The following is a 20,964-nucleotide window of genomic DNA, read 5'->3' on the forward strand; positions in this document are numbered from 1 at the left end:
AAGTGGTGCACAAAGAGTTGTAGTTATAAAGTAATAGCAGTAGGCCATATGCTATATGTTATGCAGTAGTACAAATGTATAAGTAATTGTTACATTAATCATGTTAATGTATCATGTTAATCACATGTTGACCATGTTCTTACAGTGATTCAATGACAATACGTCAATCATTAATCAGACAACCAAATATTTACAGTGATTCAATGTCAATATAACCAATATCTATATTCATATCTCAAGTAGGAGCCTGGTAAATGACTATATTTACATGAGTCATGAAGTGTTTGCACTTTAAAAAATGAAACACTTGTCATTTCTAAAGCATCTGATATTTTGGTATTTGGTGACGGAAAAGCATATCCATTCTAAACAGTACAACGGTTAATACTCGATTAACGAGTGTCGATTGTGGTTGATGAAAAAAATCCAAAATGGACATCTATAGTTAAATGCAATATGAAATGATATTCTCAATAATTATTTCAATCAGGAAGCAATTACACGGATACATTTCCCACTGCGGCTGAGAGACAGACAGGCTGCTGTTTGGCAATAGGAATATGTCAAAAAGCAATAATTTACCCCAGTTTAAATGGCCTTTATCTTCATTCACTTACAGATAGCTCAGACTACATTAGATTCGACAAGTTATTCGACTAGGAAAGAAATCCTGCTTTCTGAAATAGCCCCAATCCTTTCCAGCGTCTTCGACTTCCGGAACAGGGATTCCGACTTCAAAAGGGTCTGGCTGTAGACCCACATGCACGTTCAGCCACAACAGTAAATGCAACCTATAAAATATATATATATATACACACAAACACACACACCGTATTCGTGTATGTGTGTGAATAAAGAGTAAAATGGAATCAAAAATAGTACAATTCTGTGTTATTAATAAATCTTGTATATCAGAACTGTAATACGTAATGCACTTTACATATGTCATGAGGTACCAAACTGCTTAATAAAAGCAGGATGGGGAAAAAAAGAACACTGGACACGACATCAGGAATCAAATGTTTATTTCTTTCAGATAAGAGATAACAGCCTAAAAAAACAAAACAATAAAAACACCTAATTTAGTTTAGGAGGCAACAGTTCATGGTAAATTTCCTGCAGGCAACTATTTCTTTCAAAAATCTGTGCATGTCTTGCACAAAGCTAAACCCAAAACAAAATGGAGCCAGAACATCATCTTTATTCACACTGAAATCTTCCTCAGCATTCATTGCTTGTACAAATTTAAAATCCCCCCATATAATTACACATTGTTAGCCATGAATGGTTTTTATGCGACTAAAACTGTGCGATAGACTGAAAACAGACTGTCATGGGGGACACTTTACACACTATTTTAAAGATTTTTTCCCCCATGTCTGGCTAAACTGCTCTGTTTTTCTTGTGCTTTAACATGCCAGAGTTCAGTGTCTTCTCGCACATAAATTATCCAGTCACCCTAGTGATACTGTAATACTCCACCTTGCATTACCTTCACAAATGATTGCATTTTTAAAATGCCCATCTAAATGTTGCATTCTTCCAAACCTCATGGACTGCAGGGCAAAGCATAGTGCAACAGGTTGTGCACTGCTGTCCTCACGGGTTATGGAGGGGTGTAGCTGAAAAAGCACAAAGAAACAATACACCTTTGTTTTAATAATGAGCTTAATAAACATTTTTACATCATTTTAAACATGAATTTAAATATGCTTCTGATATTTTAAGGTCGTGTGAGGAACAGAAACTACGAGGTTGGAGGGGTTGTGATGTAATATAAAATAAAATATAAAACCTCTGTGTCTGATTTTTAGCTGTACATTTACTGCACTTTTAATTCGATTTTTTAGATTTGCTACGCAATTTTTAAAGTTTTTTTTCCGAGAAATGTTCTCCCCAAGACCACGAGAACAACTAAAAACTATAGGCTGGAAACTAAGACACTCACAAGATAACTCCATGAAAAATAAAAGTAAAAGTAGAACTGTGTCTATTTTACGGTAAGATAACGTGAGCTAACTGGCTAGTAGTTGCCGTAACTGAAAGAATTCCCTCCAGTAAAAAGTTACTAACGCACTAGACCAAAACATTGCAATAATGCGTGTATGGCATGAAATAAAAAAAAACGTGTAACTATATAATTCAGTAATACAAATAATACAACTTAACATACCGTTCACATTGGCCACAAGAACCAAGTTAGCTTGATTCCCCTGCACTTCCTGTTGTGGCTGGGAGTGTGGTGGACGTCAGTGACTGAGCGTGCACGTTCTACAGTAGAGCTGCGATTTTTACATCCGGGGTGAAAGGTTGTACAATAATGGCGTCTCCCACAGGCACGGAAAGCATGAGTGCAGTGCTGGCCGGGAAGAAAACAAAAAAGAAAAAGATTCAGGGTAGGTGAAGTTTAATTATTCTTTCCGCTGAAAAAGTAATACATATTTCGTTAAGCTGTAGGTTTGATCAGTAAAGGCGGTGATATATATTCACGTTCGTCCAAGGAATGCTTCTCAGGTTTTTCATGGTTGCGGTTATTAACACTTTCCATGTTTTACTTTTAATAATTTGACGTACAGCGGCATCTGTTGTCAAATGTAGTAATATTTCTGTGTAGCTTTAATCTGTAATGTAATGTTTTAGCTAATGCTAACATGGGAGCAGTGGATGAGTCGGAACTCCTCACTGTTCCCGATGGGTGGAAAGAAGCGCCTTTTACCAAAGACGATAATCCGAGAGGATTGCTGGAGGAGAGCAGTTTCGCCACTTTATTTCCAAAATACAGAGAAGCTTATCTAAAAGAATGTTGGCCTCTGGTGCAGAAGGCCTTGGCTGACTCCGTAAGTACATCACCGCTATGTTATTTTCGACGGGGTAATTGACTTAGTTGTAGATTAGGTTGAAGTTGTTACTGTAAACTTTTCTTTATATAACTTTTCTTTCGTGTGTATTATGGTTTATTGTAATCCTTCATTTGTAAATGAAAAGTAATATTGATAAATGCGAGTGTAGAAGATGGATGGATGGATTGGTAATTGTAAATTCACTCATATCAAAGCTGACGATCGACATCATGTTTTATCCTCCTACCCCCCTCCCCCTCCCCTGTTCAGTATATTAAAGCCACTTTAGACTTGATTGAGGGCAGTATAACAGTTACCACGACAAAAAAGACCTTCGACCCATTTGCTATCATAAGGGCCAGAGACCTGATTAAACTGCTGGCTAGAAGCGTACCATTCGAACAGGTATGTGAATGTGGTTTATGTTGGACCTTGACTTTGCATGTTGCAACTTCATGCCAAATCATGAGGCGCTGTCTTTTTGTCTCTGTGATCTTGAATTAGTAAAGGGGACCTCGAAATGATGCCATTAGAAAACCTTAAAACTTGTACTGAGCATCCAACTAGAGTCCTTGACTGGTTTTGTGTATTTCAGGCTGTGAGGATCCTCCAGGATGACGTGGCCTGTGACATCATCAAAGTTGGCACTCTTGTAAGAAACAGGGAACGTTTTGTAAAAAGGAGACAGAGGCTAATAGGTCCTAAAGGGTCAACTCTGAAGGTAAGCAGCAAATCAGAAAATGAGCCAGTTATCTGCTTTCAAAATCCCACCTTGTTTTTTTAGACGACTGACATCTTTTCTGTACTGTTTTCTTGAGTAGCTGTTTTTTGAGCAGCCCACAGGTAGAGGGCAGCATTGTGAAGCATACTTCAACTTTTAGTCAGTTATAATCGTGGGTGACACTGGGACAGTGTTTTCTTTTTTTTGTCCCTTTTGATTTTGCCTGTGCCTCTTATATTTGTATTTGTTTCAATTGGCCATAATTTTGTTTATGTGGTTTATGTGTAGGTCTTTGTAGTACCGGAGCCCATAAATTCAAATTCCTGTGTATGTGTGAAGGACTCGCAGAGGTGGGTAGTTCAGGACTCATATTCACAAAACATCTTAGTACCTCCTAACTTGCCGACTTAGGAGAAACTCTTAAAATTAATGGGCATGTCAGTCCTAAATGTAGGACTCCTAATTTTCTTTGACCAAGAGCAACTCATAAAGCCCCTAAGCTCTAAAAGTAACCCCTAAGTCACTAAGACCAATTCATAAACAGCTGCAAAATGCCTGCTGTCAATCCACGTTGCATTGTCTTGGAAACATAGAACGAACGTTGAATGACTTAAAGGATGCCGCCTCAGTCGGGAGGGAATAATGATTGTTGTGGAGCTTCTGAGGGATGCAATAACAACTCCAACAAACCGAAACAACCCAGTCATATACAGTGTAAACCACGTATAATGATCATTTTAGATTACAATCTAGGCAGATTACAATCTATTTGAATATTATATATTTATTACGTGAGTATAAGGCAATAAAACGGACATTTGAATTTTATTCGCTCGTTCAAAACACAGTGCAGCTGTTTGAAACTCTTTGCAAATTATTTAACTGTATATAATTCAAATACACTATAATACAGTACTGTATATAAAATTTACCTTAATGTAATTTTGCCGTTGTGTCTCGTTGGCTCGGTTTTGGCAGTTTATCATTAGCATTGTTGGGTCTGTATTTGTCGTTGAGAGAAATTGACTTTCTTTTTCCCGTCACATTTTCTGTGCACGCAGCTTTAGCCTCGGGTAGCCAGCCAGAAGCAGACGGGTTAAGGCAAGGCAAAGTAGGGCGATCAAATTAAAGTCTGTTTTAAAAAGACCAAGAATGAACACTGTAAGCAGACTGCTTTATTACTATAAGCAAATTATTTAAACAGTATTTGTACAGGAATGATTCTGTCCCAAGCTTTGTGATCCATATAAGCGGTTGATCGTCATAACCATGATCACTATAAGCGGTTTCCACTGTACTTGTACGCGCAACATCCCACAAACATATTTTCACCAACACATACTGGCCTCTCATCCACTAACCCCTGTGATTATTGCTGGCAAGCTCGTGCATGAGAACTAACGTCAGCCACAGTGACGGAGTCTTACTCTTAGCTTAGCCTCTTTTCCTAGCTATAAGTTGCTCTCAGCCACTTTGTGAATATTGTTTTAGAAAAAAATTCTGTTAAAAACTTTTAGTGTGATTTTAGGAGTACTCTTAGTGGTGCGATAAAATGCTTTGTGAATACGGGCCCAGGTTCAGAGAGTAAAAGTCCAGATCAAGATTTTGTTTCAACCAACCAGTTGAGTACTCTGGGACTGAAACGCCTTATACTCAACTGGATAGTTGAAATGAATCTTGGTCTATACTTTTACTCTCTGGACCTGAACTACCCACATCTGAGGACTGACTTATTATCCATGGCATAGATGTGTAAACGAAGCCTTTGTCATTGAGAGACGTGTGTAAAGGCAACTTGTTTAGTGTGGCATGTCAGTAACTTGACAGTATGACTGAGTGTAACTGATGCAGAAGCCCCCACCTTCTCTGTAGGCTTTGGAGCTGCTCACAAACTGCTACGTCATGGTGCAGGGAAACACCGTTTGTGCCCTAGGACCTTACACTGGGCTCAAAGAGGTGGGTCGTTTGCTTCTTGAAACTGTCCCACTAGCATTCCCAAAGTATCATGCCGGTTCTTCCGAGGACTTCTCAAACACCAATGTCTCGTTATTACCTCATCACTGGAACTGTGACTTTGTTTCCTCTGAAGTGCCTGGTATATTTATGCTAGGTGTTGGTTCCTGTGAAGTGAGTAATGGAGAGTCTCCCCTTTCAGGTCAGAAAAGTGGTTTTGGATACAATGAAGAACATCCACCCAATATACAACATCAAGGTCAGCTTACTTTTTAAATAATGTGGTATGAATTATTGTGTCTGTCTCATATCTACTTCTTGGTGATGAAGTCCCAGGTAGGTGTGGGTGATGTGGCCAAAATGCCACATCACATTACTTTTGGTTAGAAGTATGATCCAAGCTAAAGATCACTTTTTTTATATTACAGAAATAAATGGTTGTATGTATTCATTTTCATTACTCAAACTTAACCAGCAAATCTGTCCATAGTAGAAACGCTGTTCGTAGCATTCTGAAACTGACTCTATAGCAAAAGTGATTATAAAAAAATAAATGTGCTAAAGTTTCAGAGGTTTTGAGTATAAATGAACATTTATCGCTGTGGTGAATGTGCACTTTTGAACTCGGCTTACAAGAAATACAAGCAGATAATAATAGATAAAATTGTTTGTGTTGCTACCTGTTGTACGAATGGTATTTTTGTAAAGTTTGAACCAGGACTCCAGCTCAGATGGTGCCCACCAAGGGCGCCAAGGCACAGCAGCTCCTGCAGCCATAGCTACGGTGTGTTAGGTTAGGGTTAGGGTTAGGGTTAGGGTTAGCTAAACTGAAGTGATAGGTCTTCAGTCGAGATTTAAAGACTGAGACCAAATCAGCATCCTGAACATAGGCTGGTAAACCATTCCACAATGTACAGTCCTGTAGAAAAATGTTCTACAGTCCACTGTCACTTTATTTTTCTGTGGAACGTCAAGGAAACCTGCATTCTATGATTTGAGTGGACAATGCGGCTTGTAAACTTGAGGTAATTCTCTTGGGTGGTGTCTTAAAATGGATGAGAGAGGGATATAGGGCTCTCGAAGGAACAAACAGGCACGATTAGGTTCACTCAAAAAATCACTTTAATACAAGTGATACAAGATAACCTCGCATTAAAATCAATGTCAATATATCAATCGAAACAATGCAAAATAACCTTGTACCACAACAGATATGGAATAGCATGAATCATACGAATATATATGTATATGTATATGTATGTATGTATATGTATATGTATGTGTGTATATATATGTGTATATATATACTGAACAAAAATATAAACGCAACACTCTTGTTTCTGCTCCCATTTTTCATGAGATGGACTTAAAGACCTACAATTCATTCCAGATACACAATATTACCATTTCTCTCAAACATTTCTCACAAATCAGTCTAAATGTGTGATAGTGAGCACTTCTGCTTTGCTGAGATAATCCATCCCACCTCACAGGTGTGCCACATCAAGATGCTGATCTGACATCATGGGTAGTGCACAGGTGTACCTTATACTGCCCACAATAAAAGGCCACCCTGGAATGTGCAGTTTTTTGCTTTATTGGGGGTCTGGGGACTCAGAACCGGTCAGTATCTGGTGTGACCACCATTTGCCTCATGCAATGCAACACATCTTCTTCGCATAGAGTTTATCAGATTGTCAATTGTGGCCTGTGGAATGTTGGTCCACTCCTCTTCAATGGCTGTGCGAAGTTGTTGGATATTAGTGGGAACTGGTACACGCTGTCGTATACGCCGGTCAAGCACATCCCAAACATGCTCAACGGGTGACATGTCCAGTGAGTATGCTGGCCATGCAAGAACTGGGACATTTTCAGCTTCCAAGAACTGTGTACAGATCCTTGCAACATGGGGCCGTGCATTATCTGTCTGAGTGGCTGGTCTCAGACGATCTTGGAGGTGAACCTGCTGGATGTGGAGGTCCTGGGCTGGTGTGGTTACACGTGGTCTGCGGTTGTGAGGCCGGTTGGATGTACTGCCATATTCTCTGAAACGCCTTTGGAGACGGCTTATGGTTGAGAAATGAACATTCAATGCACGAGCAACAGATCTGGTTGACATTCCTGCTGTCCGCATGCCAATTGCACGCTCCCTCAATGCTTGTGGCATCTGTGGCATTTTGCTGTGAGACAAAACTGCACATTCCAGGGTGGCCTTTTATTGTGGGCAGTATAAGGTACACCTGTGCACTACCCATGATGTCAGATCAGCATCTTGATGTGGCACACCTGTGAGGTGGGATGGATTATCTCAGCAAAGCAGAAGTGCTCACTATCACACATTTAGACTGATTTGTGAGAAATGTTTGAGAGAAATGGTAATATTGTGTATCTGGAATGAATTGTAGATCTTTAAGTCCATCTCATGAAAAATGGGAGCAAAAACAAAAGTGTTGCGTTTATATTTTTGTTCAGTGTATGTATATGTATGTATATGTATGTGTATATATATATATATATATATATATGTATGTGTGTGTGTGTGTGTGTGTGTGTGTGTGTGTGTGTGTGTGTGTGTGTGTGTGTATGTATATAGAAAGAAAGAAAGAGAAAGAAAGAAAGAGAAAGAAAGAAAGAGAGAGAAAGAAAGAAAGAGAAAGAAAGAAAGAAAGAAAGAAAGAAAGGAAAGAAAGAAAGAAAGAAAAGCAACAATAAAAATATAGATCATGCGAATTTATTTTCACGAGCGGTGATAATTAATCCCCATGATCAATTAAATGTAAAAGCAGCTGCAAAACTATTTACACTCGGACGTGCCCTCATCACCCACCTTCACACACGGACTGGGGAGCCCCCAGGGCAAGGTGTTATCCAGTTCCCCGTCTTGTCCGAGTGACGCTGCTTGCGATAACATAATACAATAGACATCCTGGCGCCAGGTGTCTTTGCGCAACGCCTCCCTGTCCCCCCTAAAGGCATTTTAAGGTGCCGTATACCGACCCTCCCCTGTCTCCCGGAACCAAGATTAGCATTCTGCATGTTGATCTAACGGCTCAGATAAGCATCCTGGTTTCTTTTATGAACCAAAGTTATTTACGGCGAAATAGATTTCATGGTATGGAGATCGGTAGAGGACAACATGTTCGTGCAGTTCATTTGGGGTGAATCATGGACGATTAATCTGAATTCAGGACGATCAGTCCCCACCGGATCAGAATCAATCCACCATTATGAATATTACAGTAAATGGATTAATTCCACACCACGCAGTCGACGTAATCGTCCGTGAATTCATCCTAATACAGGTAGGCAGGAGTTAGACCTTCAACTGCCTTGTATGTAAATATGTGAAATATAAAGGCTCCCATATGACTACAAATCAAAATAAAATATATTTGTAACTGTAATATCATATTCCTGTGTATGGCTTTTCTTCAGTGTTAAATTAATTTATCCATCCATCCATTGTCCAAACCGCTTATCCTACTGGGTCGTGGGGGGTCCGGAGCCTATCCCGGAAGCTAAGGACATGAGGCAGGGCACAACCCAGGATGGGGGGGGGCAGCCCATCGCAGGGCACACTCACACACCATTCACTCACACATGCACTCCTTGTTAAATTAATTTAGATTTTTTTTTTTATTTAGTTTTCATAATGTTTTTATTTCTCATTTGAAATCTGTTTTAGTTTTTGGTGTGGTGTCATTAGTCTTATAGTAAAGATATTTTTTTTAGTTTTTGTATATTTTTGTTTGTTTTCTGTCTTTCTAGGGACAGACAGAAACTTGATCAGCCAATACAAAATGTCACGATGTAGTGTGGTCGGCTGTTTCTATGATTCAAGTGCATTAGACAAGAGGTGTAAAGATAAACAAATCATTAATTTAGCTAAATCCTAGTTTAATATGGTACCAGAAACAATTTGACATTTGTTTTCATTTCAGTTTATATTGTTATGATCGGTAATTTTTTTTAATTTCAATTTTGTCTTATTTCAGTTTACAAAAATGTTTTCACTAATGATTATACCTATGCCTTGCATACTGTAAGTGTATAATGCATTTTTAGTTGTTGTAAAATTCTTATTCTTAATATAACATCCAGACCATACTTCATAAATGTGATTTTAAGATCTGCTTTGCTACCCCAGGCTTGGTGTCAAAGTACACAGTTGCCTGGTACATTGGCACAAGAAAAAGGAACAATCCAGACCGCAAAAGGTCTGGCAATAAAATGTGAGAGGGTGGGGGTGGTCAGGGACTGTTAAATTATATCCACATGAAAGGTCAAATTATTAGTTTAATTCCCTCCAAGCAAGTTTGATGGGCTGAATGGCCTTCTCTCGTTTGTAACTTGCTTATGTTCATATGAAACAGTAATATTTGTTAGTGTGAGTGCATGATGTATCTTTAAAAGTCTTGGCTCGGGTGCACTGTGTGTCCTTGTCTCAGAAACTAGCCTCACTCATGTGTTACTTGTTTTTGTGACTCTGGAATCTTATTTAAACAAACGTTGATATTAAGTGTAATTTGAAATGTAAAGTACCCCCCCCCCCCCCCACTGTTTACAAGACACTGATGATCAAGCGGGAGCTGTCCAAGGACCCCGAGCTTCGAGCGCAGAGTTGGGAGAGATTCCTGCCCAAGTTCAGGCACAAGAACCTGACCAAACGCAAGGAGCCCAAGAAGAAGACTGAGAAGAAGAGCTACACGCCCTTCCCCCCTCCGCAGCCTGAGAGCCAGGTCAGTTGGAGCTCCCATCTCCTCCATCCTTCCATCTACTTTCCAAACCGCGTATCCTACTGGGTCGCGGGGGGTCCGGAGCCTATCCCGGAAGCAATGGGCACGAGGCAGGGAACAACCCAGGACGGGGGGCCAGCACATCGCAGGGCACACTCACACACCATTCACACACACATGCACGCTCCCATCTCCTGCTTCACGTATTGCAGTGGACCCCCGCAAGTAACATGACAACTTCAGACAGTCGGTGGATGAGATGGTATCAGCATCTGTGTATGCGGACCAACTTTTTTTTTTTTTTTTAGAACTATGAATTTAATTCTGGCGATGGATGTATGTTCCAGCTTTTTTTGTCTGCCCTTTTTGGCTGGGCTGAAGTCTTAAGAGATCCTGTCCTTGGATTTGATCAAAATGGGCTTCGTGACACTTTGTAGCAAACCTCCCAGCCTGTGGCCACTCTATCACGCTGGCAAGCCCTGTAAAACATTATGAAACAGCGCGGGCATGACGGTGTGTCTCAGTGTTTGCCGGCTTAGAACCAGTTACTGGAAAACAGCATACTGGGGAAAATACTTATTTAAATTGTACTGTCAGGTTGACAAAGAGCTGGCGACCGGCGAGTTCTTCCTGCGAGAACGGGAGAAGAAGCGGAAGAAGATGGCGGAGATCAAGGTTAGCCTGCCTTTGGGCCTGTGGTAGGATCCCCACTTGAAGTAGTTTCCCAATCTAGTCCTTGGGGACCCACAGACAGTCCATGTTACTGGGAACTGGAAATCGAGTGCCTGGCAGGGAGCAAAAACATGGACCGGCTGTGGGTCTCCGAGGACCGGGTTGGGTAACACTGCCTTAGAGTCGTCTGAGTCCTCACCTGGGTCATGGTGGGGGGGGTGGTGGTGTCTCTTTCTGCTACAGGTGAGACAGGCAGAAGCTTTGACCAAAAAGCAGGAAGAGAGAAACAAGGCCTTCATCCCTCCTAAAGAGAAGCGCATGATGAAGAAGGTCCTGAAAGGTGCTGTGACTTAAACACTTGTTTGCACACACACACACACTTCGGTCTATTGTCTTCTCGTGGTGCAGTGTTACCCCAGTCGACCTTTGTTTCTCCTCAGCTCTACAGGACCCCAATGGCTTACATTTTTCACAATTAAATTTTCACAAGTAATGTCCTATGCTAATTTGAGGTCAGCATTTTTGCTTATTTGTTTAATCATTTGGTTGCATCACATTTTTTTTCCCCATTTAGCTCCAACAGAGGCTAAAATAGACATTGAAGCTCTTAAAGAAAAAGTAAAGACAGCAAAAAACAGGAAGCTGGGTGCCCCCCCGCCAGCCCCCATGGCCCAAACAGTCACCGATGGCAAGAAGAAGAAGCAGAAGAAGCTGAGAGGCTGATGTATCTGCTGTTTCGAGGGTGCTGGTCATCGTGGGAGCCCTCCTCAGGCACTACAGCGTGTCTGTGCTTGGGCAGGTGTCACCCACCCATACAGAGCAGGGACAAAAGTCAACATCAGCTTGTAGAGAGCAGGGACAAAAGTCAACAGGCAAAAGTCAACACCAACCTGTAGAGTGCAGGGACAAAAGACAAAAGTCAACAGGCAAAAGTAAACATCAACCTGTACAGTACAGGGACAAAAGCCAACAAGAAAAAGTGAAGCGACAAAAGTCAAAGCCATTCTATTTTATTGTGTACTTGCATAGTGAGTTTTTGTCATAGACTCAAAATATGGAGTGAAGATTTTTTTTTTTAAATAAAGCATTTTGGATGATAGAATTCGGTCACTTCTGTCAAAAACCTGGTGTATAGTGTGGTTGATATAACCCTGATGTATATAAAATACATTATACACAGACATTAGCAGTGATGTGCATCCGTAATCACCTGTTAACATGTGCATGGATTATAAAAATTATTCTTTTTCATGATGTTGCTTTCAAGCGCCGCAATAATTTTGAACTGTGTCCTGCTTTGATAATCCCATCCACTAAACCACAATGTCAAGATGTTCAAGTATGTGAACATCAGTGCTTTACCGTAATACTGCAACTGTCACTGCTATAAAGATCAATGAATGATAGCTGAAGAGCTTAATCTTTTCCAGCATGTCCCTGCATATGGATGTTATCTTTACTTATATTCTGAGGAACTTGATAACCATGTCAAATTTTACTGTTAATATCACGCCATGAGAGTCCTGTAGGAGGTCAATGACACATGTTGCTTCAAAGATTGTTATATGGGCATCATAACAGCGGTACTAATGCCTCCAATGTGGTGCTTCTGTGTATGTGCACTTTTCATTTCCTCCCTCTTGGAGTCTCCTGTAGAAAATCATTGATGTTAGAACACATTCATTTAGACTAAACCCAAATTTGGCAAAAACTTGCTAGCAATTTTTTATTTTTTTTGAAAAACCACCTGGACAGGGGCCCAGAAAGAGGATGTATCCCGGGAAACCCAGACGCCCGTGCAGCTGGGGACCTCAGTGATTTGCCCACCTATGATAATGGTTGATGTTACAAACAACATTTCAGTTGGGCTGAGTGAAACAATAAACATCCACTGCACAGGTTGCTCTGGCACACGTCTCCCTGGCAGGCACTGCAGGCTGCACCTTCTTTGTAGGGGAGGGGGGGGGCTCCCTTCCTGTTGCCTCTAGGCAGTGAAAGGACACATCTGCTATGGAATCACAATCCAGTGATAGGGTGGCTTCAAGAACTGTGGATGACTTGATGGTTCTGAAATAATCTTAATTCTACAAAATGTAAAATAAGCATATCATGGGCAATGGAAATTCATTTGTTTTCCCCCCACAGACCAAAATCACGTGGTTAGGTGCACTGGAGTCTCTAAATTGCCCATTGATCGTGAATATGTGTGTGCTGGACTGGCATCCTGCTTGAGGTGCACTGTGCCTTGTGTCGTGTGCGACCTGGGATAGACTCCAGGTTCACCGTAAAAAAATGGTATGGAAGACAGAGGGACAGATAGAATTTAGAGATCAGTGGTCATTGTTTGACATACCACAGTAACGAAATGTGTCGTCTGCATTTAGTCCATATGTAATATAGCAGTGGGCAGCTAATTCAGCACAAGGGGGGCAGAGCTTGGGGACAATTCCTTGCTCAGGGTGCCTCCGTGGTGCCTTGCTGGTAGGGGCTTCAAACATGCTTAGGACTCTTACGCTTTTCCATAGTTACACACGAAGACAATGACACTGCCAGTAGTGGGCGAGTGTTTCACTGCAGAGCATGTCTGGGCAGCACCTTGTAGCTCTCTACCCATAAAAATGTGATTTTGCCTGACCGTGTACAACAAAACCCAGCTACAGCCCTTAATTTCATCCGTTCCTTAACAGCAAGTCAGAAAAATCTGTTCATTTGCGCACAACCTGTTCTTTTTGTTTGTTTATTGTTGCTGGAATTTAGTTGTGAACATGTTGACATCTTGGTCATATTATTGTATAGACAAAAATGAAAAATGAACCACATAATCAAAATGTATGTGAATAAATGTCAGCCAGACGATTGAGCTTCATTTCGGGACATTTGAAAGATCACATTATAACCTGTAGTAAAGATAAATCACATCAAAGGTATGTATATACATATATGGAAATATACTGTATGTATTATGATGTAACAGGTGTGTGTGTGTATTTTGCATTATTTAATAATATGAAATGTATGGGAAATTGACCAAAAATAACATCAGTCAAGTGCTGTTCTGCACCATTGTGGATACAAGGCAGAAAGCACATCCAGCACATTTTTTAATCCAGCAGTTTTGTTAAAATGTAGTTTTTCTAAGAACTTGCCCTCACCATGTGGTACATGTTGCTGGCTGGTGGATCCACACTGGAGCGGAGACTGTTGTGGGCCTGGATACACTCGTCGATGAATGTCGGATCCACTATGTTCCACGGCTGGCCGAGCAGTATGGGCAAAATGCAGCGGAACCTGCGCCCGAATGCTGCATGATGCATGCCTGGACTCTCAGCGACTCCACAAGAAGCTTTCCTTCTAAGAGCTCAAAGACTCTGCGTGTGCCCGGACCTTCTATGATCTCGTTAGGAAATGGGGCAACCCCACCAATTCAGAGTACCACCCATACAGGATATCTATTTTTAAAGTATTTATCTTTGGAAAAAATTAGACCGGTGCTTATAGATATAAAGTGGAGTGCAGTAGCTTATGGATGTATGTCTGTGTCAGGAAGCTTGTAGGTTCACAAAGCCCTTGACCAGCAGAAGAATCATTTCATTATTGAGCCCTGGAGAATGGATTTTAACCCCAACTGATCCAGGGTCGACCCTGCTCTCTGTCCCAAAGCTTTCCTCATTTGGACAAATGAGTCAGAATTAGTAAAGGGCAGTAGTTTGCCCTGTAACCTCACGCCTCCGGGTCCGTGGACTCAAACCCCTTTCGTCACTGCGAGTCTGGAGCTTACTCTTCTTGTCTATTAGGTATCTCCCTGGTATACAAAAAAAATTGGAAGTCGGGTGAAATGGCAGCTGAGAATTTCCCTTAGTACTATGTGTGTCTTCTGCAAGCCTCCAGGAAGATGATGATCCTACGCCAATAAATAGTTATGGGTGCATTTTTCTCTCAGGTAAAATCCATAAAGACCGTCATACCTAGATGAGAGAGCTGCATTCTTTTTATTTCATTTGCTATTCATCCCGGGTCTTTTCTGTGCCGAGATCGCACGCTCGCCGTGTTTGTGTCGTGGTTTTTTCTCCTCCCCCGCCAAATCAGAAGTCAGAGGGCCGCTTGTGCAGTATCCAGAATTCAGTCTTTATTGCAACAAAGAAGTTACAACCAAGGCCGGACACGTAAAGTGTGTCCAGTACTGTTTTACACCAATTTTTATGTAAGTTCTTATCATGTAACAATATCTCGTCACTTAAGCATCATCATTCCTTCAGCCATTCACAATCATTGTTTTTTCCCTTAATCCACACGCCTAGGTGATAAGTTTGTCCGTCATTTCTTTTACCGTTTGGTCTCTCGGCTGAACATAATGGTGGCTCGAGCAGCTCCACTTGGTTTTTTAAAAATGCTCAGCTGTGAACTTCTGGTGAACTCAGGCGAATCCCTTCCTTCAGTAGTAACCTTGGCAGTTTCAGCCTGCTACACATTGTCTAGCTAGAAGGTTGATAATATATTTGTCCTTTAACATAGTGATAAGATATACACTAATAAAAGTGAATATTCATAGATTCAGGACTAACATAAGGTAACATAAACAGAAACTCAGACTAACAAAAGGTGCAAATACATACTCAGCTGATTACATTGTGTTGATTACATTATAATGTTTACATTGTAATGATTACATCATGGATATCTGGCATACTTTTTAATAATATAATTATACTTGTATTCTACGTTATATAGTGCTAAATAATATTCCATATTTGCATGGGTTTTCCTCCTACAGTCCAAAAGCATGCAGGGCAGGTTGATTGGTGAGTCTAAATTGCCCTGTAACAACAGTTGGGATTAAACAGTTTCAGGAAATGGATGGATGGGTTTGCTAATCATTCATAGATTCATCCTCCATGTCTTTTACTCAGTTCCCTCCATATCCTTTATGAGTGCCGTAAAGTCACTAGGATCTCTGCTTTTTTGACAGCCATTCTGCTCTTATCTATGGCTTGTTTAGTAAAATATTTGCCGGAAGAAGCATCTGGGAAATGTGTGTTCATGTGAGCTGAGAAAAGTCATTTGTGCTGTCAAATTAATGTTTAATTGTGCAGCAAGACAAACGCTGGAAAAACTGTACAAACAAAACATGTTCTTTGTATATATGTGCCTTTTGTCATTAGCAGTTAATTAGGACACCTATAATTTCAAGGATATCTTTACTGTCCAGCATGATTTCCCTTAATTTTACTTGGATAGATAATTCCATCCATCTTTCTACTGTTTCTTGTGGACAGATCTGGGGGGCCTGGTTCATATCCCAGGCAGAACATGGCATAAGGCATGGAGGGGACTGGATAGCTATAATGGAATAGCTAAATTCATCCTGATACAAAATAACAAGCAACAACAAGAATTAAAATAGACATTTTTGTCAGTGTTACATTTTAATTCAGATTTCTAATTGGACCACACCAATTAATGTAGTCTTAAGGCCAAGAAAATTACATTTTGAGCAAGAATTAAGTTTACAATTAATTATGCATGGAGGCGGCATGATGGGGCGGCATGGTGGTGCAGTGGTTAGCACTGTTGCCTCACACCTCTGGGACCCAGGTTCGAGTCTCCGCCTGGGTCACACGTGTGCGGAGTTTGCATGTTCTCCCCATGTCATTGTGGGGTTTTCTCCGGGTACTCCGGTTTCCCCCCACAGTCCAAAAACATGCTGAGGCTAATTGGAGTTGCTAAATTGCCCGTAGGTGTGCATGCGTGAGTGAATGGTGTGTGAGTGTGCCCTGTGATGGGCTGGCCCCCCATCCTGGGTTGTTCCCTGCCTCGTGCCCATTGATTCCGGGATAGGCTCCGGACCCCCTGCGATCTAAAATGATACTGCCAGTGATTATGACACTTGCTATACATAAATCAGACTCTAAAATAAATCACATGAATACAGTGGAATCCGCTTACAGTGATCTACTGAAATTCATCAGTACAAGCGGATAATCATTATAACCAATTTTTTATTTTTCTTTATGTATCAGGCAGATCACCATCTGATAGACATTTGTATATTTATTACATTAATATACAGTAATGGAGCTTACAGTGTCACTAGTTACTGAATTTTATTGACTCTTAAAATATAGTACAACTGTTGTGAATGCTTTTCAAATTACAGTACTGTACAAATTAAACTACTGAACTGTACATAATTCAAATACTTTAATACAGTACAGTAATTTCTACAAAATATAACTTACTGTAAATCAAATCATTATTAGTTTATAGCCTAAAACATAAACGTATTATGGGGTTTACGAAACACTGTGCATCAGTAGTGCAAATACAGGCCATGGCTTTCAGCACATTTTTCAATTTTTAACAGAACAGAAAATAAACCATAGTCTATAAACGCTGAGAAGGTAGCAGAATTTGAAATTAAACTTATTCTACAATAATGACAAAACTTAGGCTACCTCTTTGTCAGCTCTGTATACTTGTCATTGAGAGAAAATGACTTTCTTTTTCCTGTCATGAGTTCTGTATTACTGTATCATAATTTTAGGCTTTTTTAGACCAAAAATGAACACTGTAAGCAGACATTTTGATTACTATAAGCAAATTATTTGAATAGGATTGATGCTGTCTCAGGCTTTTGATCCATATAAGCCGCTGATCACTATAACCATGCTCGCTATAAGTGGTTTCCACTGTACATAAAATGATTTTGTCCAAAGTAAATTACTAAGCAATAGTAAAAAAAAATCATTCATTCTAAAGTGTTATTCTTCTAGTGAATTCTTCATTAATTCTTAAATCAGGGACCCCCAAGTGAAAGCGGAGCTGAGTTAGGGACCCTCCTTCATTACCGCATGATTATAGAAGCAAAATGGTTCTTTTTTAATATGTACCCTCAGACACAGATATAGCTGCACATTAACCTTCTCTTAATGGTATCTTTGTCTTGTTCGCTATGAATACTTGATGTTGATTCTCTAAAACAATTTGCAGCCGTTTATTCCTGCCTCTTCCGACTCTTCCATTTTCACTTGCTGTAAAAAAGAGGCCCAGTCCGGTCCAGATGTAGGTAGCTGGGTCTGAAAATGATTCCAGAAACTGGGAAGAGGGAGGGGCTGATGAAGACTCAACAAAATTTCTTTTTAAGAGACCGAAATTTGTAAAGAAATCTTGCAATTTATTTATCGTTATGAAACTCAATTACTTGAATCAATGAATGTATGAATCACTTCTTGCTAATCTTGTGTTGAGGTAACTCGGATGAAATGTAGAGCGAGCGTGGAAAATTGGGTGCGGGGTTCTCACCGGTGGTGGTATACGTCTGGTTCTCTGCTGATCCTGTTCTGGAAGCCGATGTAAAGATCATCCCAGAGGAGGCCGTTCCTCACTATATGGCGGATAACTCCAACCCGGTTCTTCACCTGACGGCCATAAGATACTCCTTTTGAAATTTGCTTTTACATGCTCAGATATAAATCACTCCATCTTATCTGCTAACTGTGGTGATATACACCTTTCAAAGTCAAAGTGATTTAGTATTTAATATTTCTGGATAGTTGGATGTCAAGCTACATTATGGCACAATAATCAGTTGGAAAAAGGTGTTATGGCTGGTCCACTTCTGGAATGTAAACTGAAACATTTGTACATCCATGATCATATATAGAGCAAAAGTAGAATCACCAAAATGAATAATGAAAGAAACACCGTATTATGGCAATTAATTCAACCTGACTATGACTGAAACTGCTAACGTTAATAAAGACAAAATGATTCCCAACCTGCATTTTTGACGAATATGCTTAAATTTTGCCTGCATATGATCCAAATTTGGGGCGGCGTGGTGGTGCAGTGGTTAGCACTACTGCCTCACACCTCTGGAACCCAGGTTCGAGTCTCATGGGGTTTCCTCCGGGTACTCCGGTTTCCCCCCACAGTCCAAAAACATGTTGAGGCTGATTGGACTTGCTAAATTGCCTGTAGGTGTGCCTGTGTGTGTGAATGGTATGTGAGTGTGCCCTGCGATGGGCTGGCCCCCCATCCTGGGTTGTTCCCTGCCTTGTGCCCGTTGCTTCCGGGATAGGCTCTGGACCCCCCGCGACCCAGTAGGATAAGTGGTTTGGAAAATAGATGGATAGATGATCCGAATTGTATTTATGCCTGGAGCCCAGGAGTGGCCATAGTTGAAAAATAAAACGTTTGAGGAAAAATTATTTCAATATCGCAACAAAATGTTTGGGATCATGAACAGATGAACGCTAACAGAAATGAGATAAAATAAGTTTATGCATTAGTAGTTCAATTCTGATGGTACTTTAAGTGGAAGAAAAAGCTTTGTACATAAGCTAATTTTTATTATTTTAATTGTCCAATAGGCTTTAAGCACACTTGTCACGCCACAATGCAATGCAGCTGAGAATAAGGCCGCCCTACAATTGACACCAGTTTGTGTACATATTTTTGACATATTTGCAAACTGTCATGTAGTAAAAAGACAAGGTCGTGGACAAATGTTTGAAAAAGAAATTTTCAGAAAACATCCTTGATCATTAACCAAAAGGTTAACAGCAACGTGCTATGCGTTATTGGTAAGACCTAGTTAGTCGTACAGACAGTCCTTGGGTTAAGAACATCCGACTTGCAGACAACTCACACTTATTAACGAACTGCCATAAAGTCTACTATTAAAAATCCAGGTTAAATACAATGGTTCATAATAATGAGCGCACGCACAACTTTGTGATGCTTGAGAAAGCACTGCAGGGCTTCACCGGTCCGTCAGTACAGTAAGGTATGTAGATACTTTTTTTATTTCTGTATAATATAATTATTATTACGTACTGTATAATTATTTTTCCGACATACCTACAAATTCAACTTAAAGACAGATTTAGGGAACGGACCTCATTTGCAATCTGGGGACTGTCTGTATGTGTTAATGAAGGGTATACCGTGGAATAATTACTTTATGAAAGGTGTGCTGTGGCAGAAAAAAGGTTGTTGCAGTAAACGATCAGATTTTTTTTGCAGTGAGCATCATGATAACCCACCTCCAAATAAGCATGTTCTCTCTCTGGTCTCTGCTTAGGGAAAGAAAGGTCCAAGAAGTCCACAAGGTAGTCAAAGCCACCGGGAAATGGCTGGAAGTCCTCATCCGTTTCTATAACCTGAAACAGATGACATACGTTTTTAAACACTTCATTGCTATATAGCAGTATAATTGAATAATAGGAAAGTAGAATGGTTTTGTTTTGCTAGAGTTCTATGTATAACAAATAAATTGCAAACTGCATTAAAAAATGCTACATTGACTTCAAACAACATACATATACAGTACTGTGCAAAAGTCTTAGGCAGTCCAAAGAAATGTTTAAAGCTGTTTATCTGGGTAGCAAGTGTACTTTGGCTTAGAACAAAAAAAACACAATTTAACATTAGCAAATTGACAGTAACACAATAAAAACTAGTAATAATTTCTTCTGTATTCTAAAAAGTATTCTCTGATATCTAGTTGGATGGCTAGATGAACACCGCTTCAGTTCCCAAACTTCGCCTCAGGGGCACCTCAGCCGTTCCATAATTTTGTTAAATTTCACCAATAGCTCAATTAAATAATTAAATATGTTGGTTTAAAAAGTCAGTGACAGACTGACTAGCTGTATGAGGTGTGCTGGTGGCCAAGTCAAAAAATACATGGCTGCACTGGACAGTCACTGCAAATACTAGGATGATTTTAGCAGAGGTTCTGAAATGGCGAAGCTGACACACTTTCACAGGCATAATATCATAACTTTACACCAACACGAGGATAATCTGAACATCATTTTCTTTGCCTGCAGAGTACTGTATGTAAAACAGATTTGGATATATTTAGGTAACAGAGAGAATCTAGCTATTCTATTCATCTTCCTGTTACAGTGACGGGGCAAAGGGCAGGCAGGAAAAAGGAAGGTGACAATCCACTAGCAGCTCAGAGACTAAAGGAGTTTATTGAACGGAACACAAAGGGCAACCACAAAATAAAAGGGACCACGAGGGTTCCGAACTA

The 20,964-nt window shown here is 40.3% G+C and overlaps 2 protein-coding genes and 1 long non-coding RNA gene across 9 annotated transcripts in view; 1 reads left to right on the plus strand and 2 right to left on the minus strand.

The window, feature by feature from the left end:
* Window positions 1-1,010: 1,010 nt before the first annotated feature.
* Window positions 1,011-2,277, minus strand: LOC125708315 (uncharacterized). The gene is made up of 2 exons (XR_007382446.1): window positions 2,174-2,277; window positions 1,011-1,622 (listed from the first exon to the last, which is right to left on the minus strand). It is a non-coding gene; the product is annotated as an uncharacterized LOC125708315 (long non-coding RNA).
* Window position 2,278: 1 nt separating this feature from the next.
* krr1 (KRR1 small subunit processome component homolog) lies at window positions 2,279-12,328 on the plus strand. The gene is made up of 10 exons (XM_048975517.1): window positions 2,279-2,396; window positions 2,641-2,837; window positions 3,111-3,245; window positions 3,436-3,561; window positions 5,434-5,517; window positions 5,717-5,773; window positions 10,083-10,253; window positions 10,848-10,925; window positions 11,166-11,262; window positions 11,497-12,328. The coding sequence occupies exons 1-10, from the start codon at window positions 2,321-2,323 to the stop codon at window positions 11,643-11,645; spliced, it is 1,170 nt and encodes a 389-aa protein (XP_048831474.1). The 5' UTR covers window positions 2,279-2,320; the 3' UTR covers window positions 11,646-12,328.
* A 2,695-nt stretch (window positions 12,329-15,023) lies between these two features.
* The window catches only part of cmah (cytidine monophospho-N-acetylneuraminic acid hydroxylase), a 41,492-nt gene continuing 35,551 nt past the window's right edge, over window positions 15,024-20,964 (minus strand). For all 7 annotated transcript variants that reach the window (XM_048975138.1, XM_048974980.1, XM_048974927.1 and 4 more), the window contains 3 exons: window positions 19,967-20,083; window positions 18,222-18,337; window positions 15,024-18,014 (listed from right to left, as the gene is read on the minus strand). In XM_048975138.1, coding sequence (XP_048831095.1) covers window positions 17,894-18,014; window positions 18,222-18,337; window positions 19,967-20,083 — 354 coding nt within the window. In that variant the 3' untranslated portion in view covers window positions 15,024-17,893. The remainder of the gene's footprint in view (window positions 18,015-18,221; window positions 18,338-19,966; window positions 20,084-20,964) is intronic.

Source organism: Brienomyrus brachyistius, chromosome 1 (genome assembly GCF_023856365.1).
Source record: "Brienomyrus brachyistius isolate T26 chromosome 1, BBRACH_0.4, whole genome shotgun sequence".
In the NCBI taxonomy this organism is placed as follows: Eukaryota; Metazoa; Chordata; class Actinopteri; order Osteoglossiformes; family Mormyridae; genus Brienomyrus; species Brienomyrus brachyistius.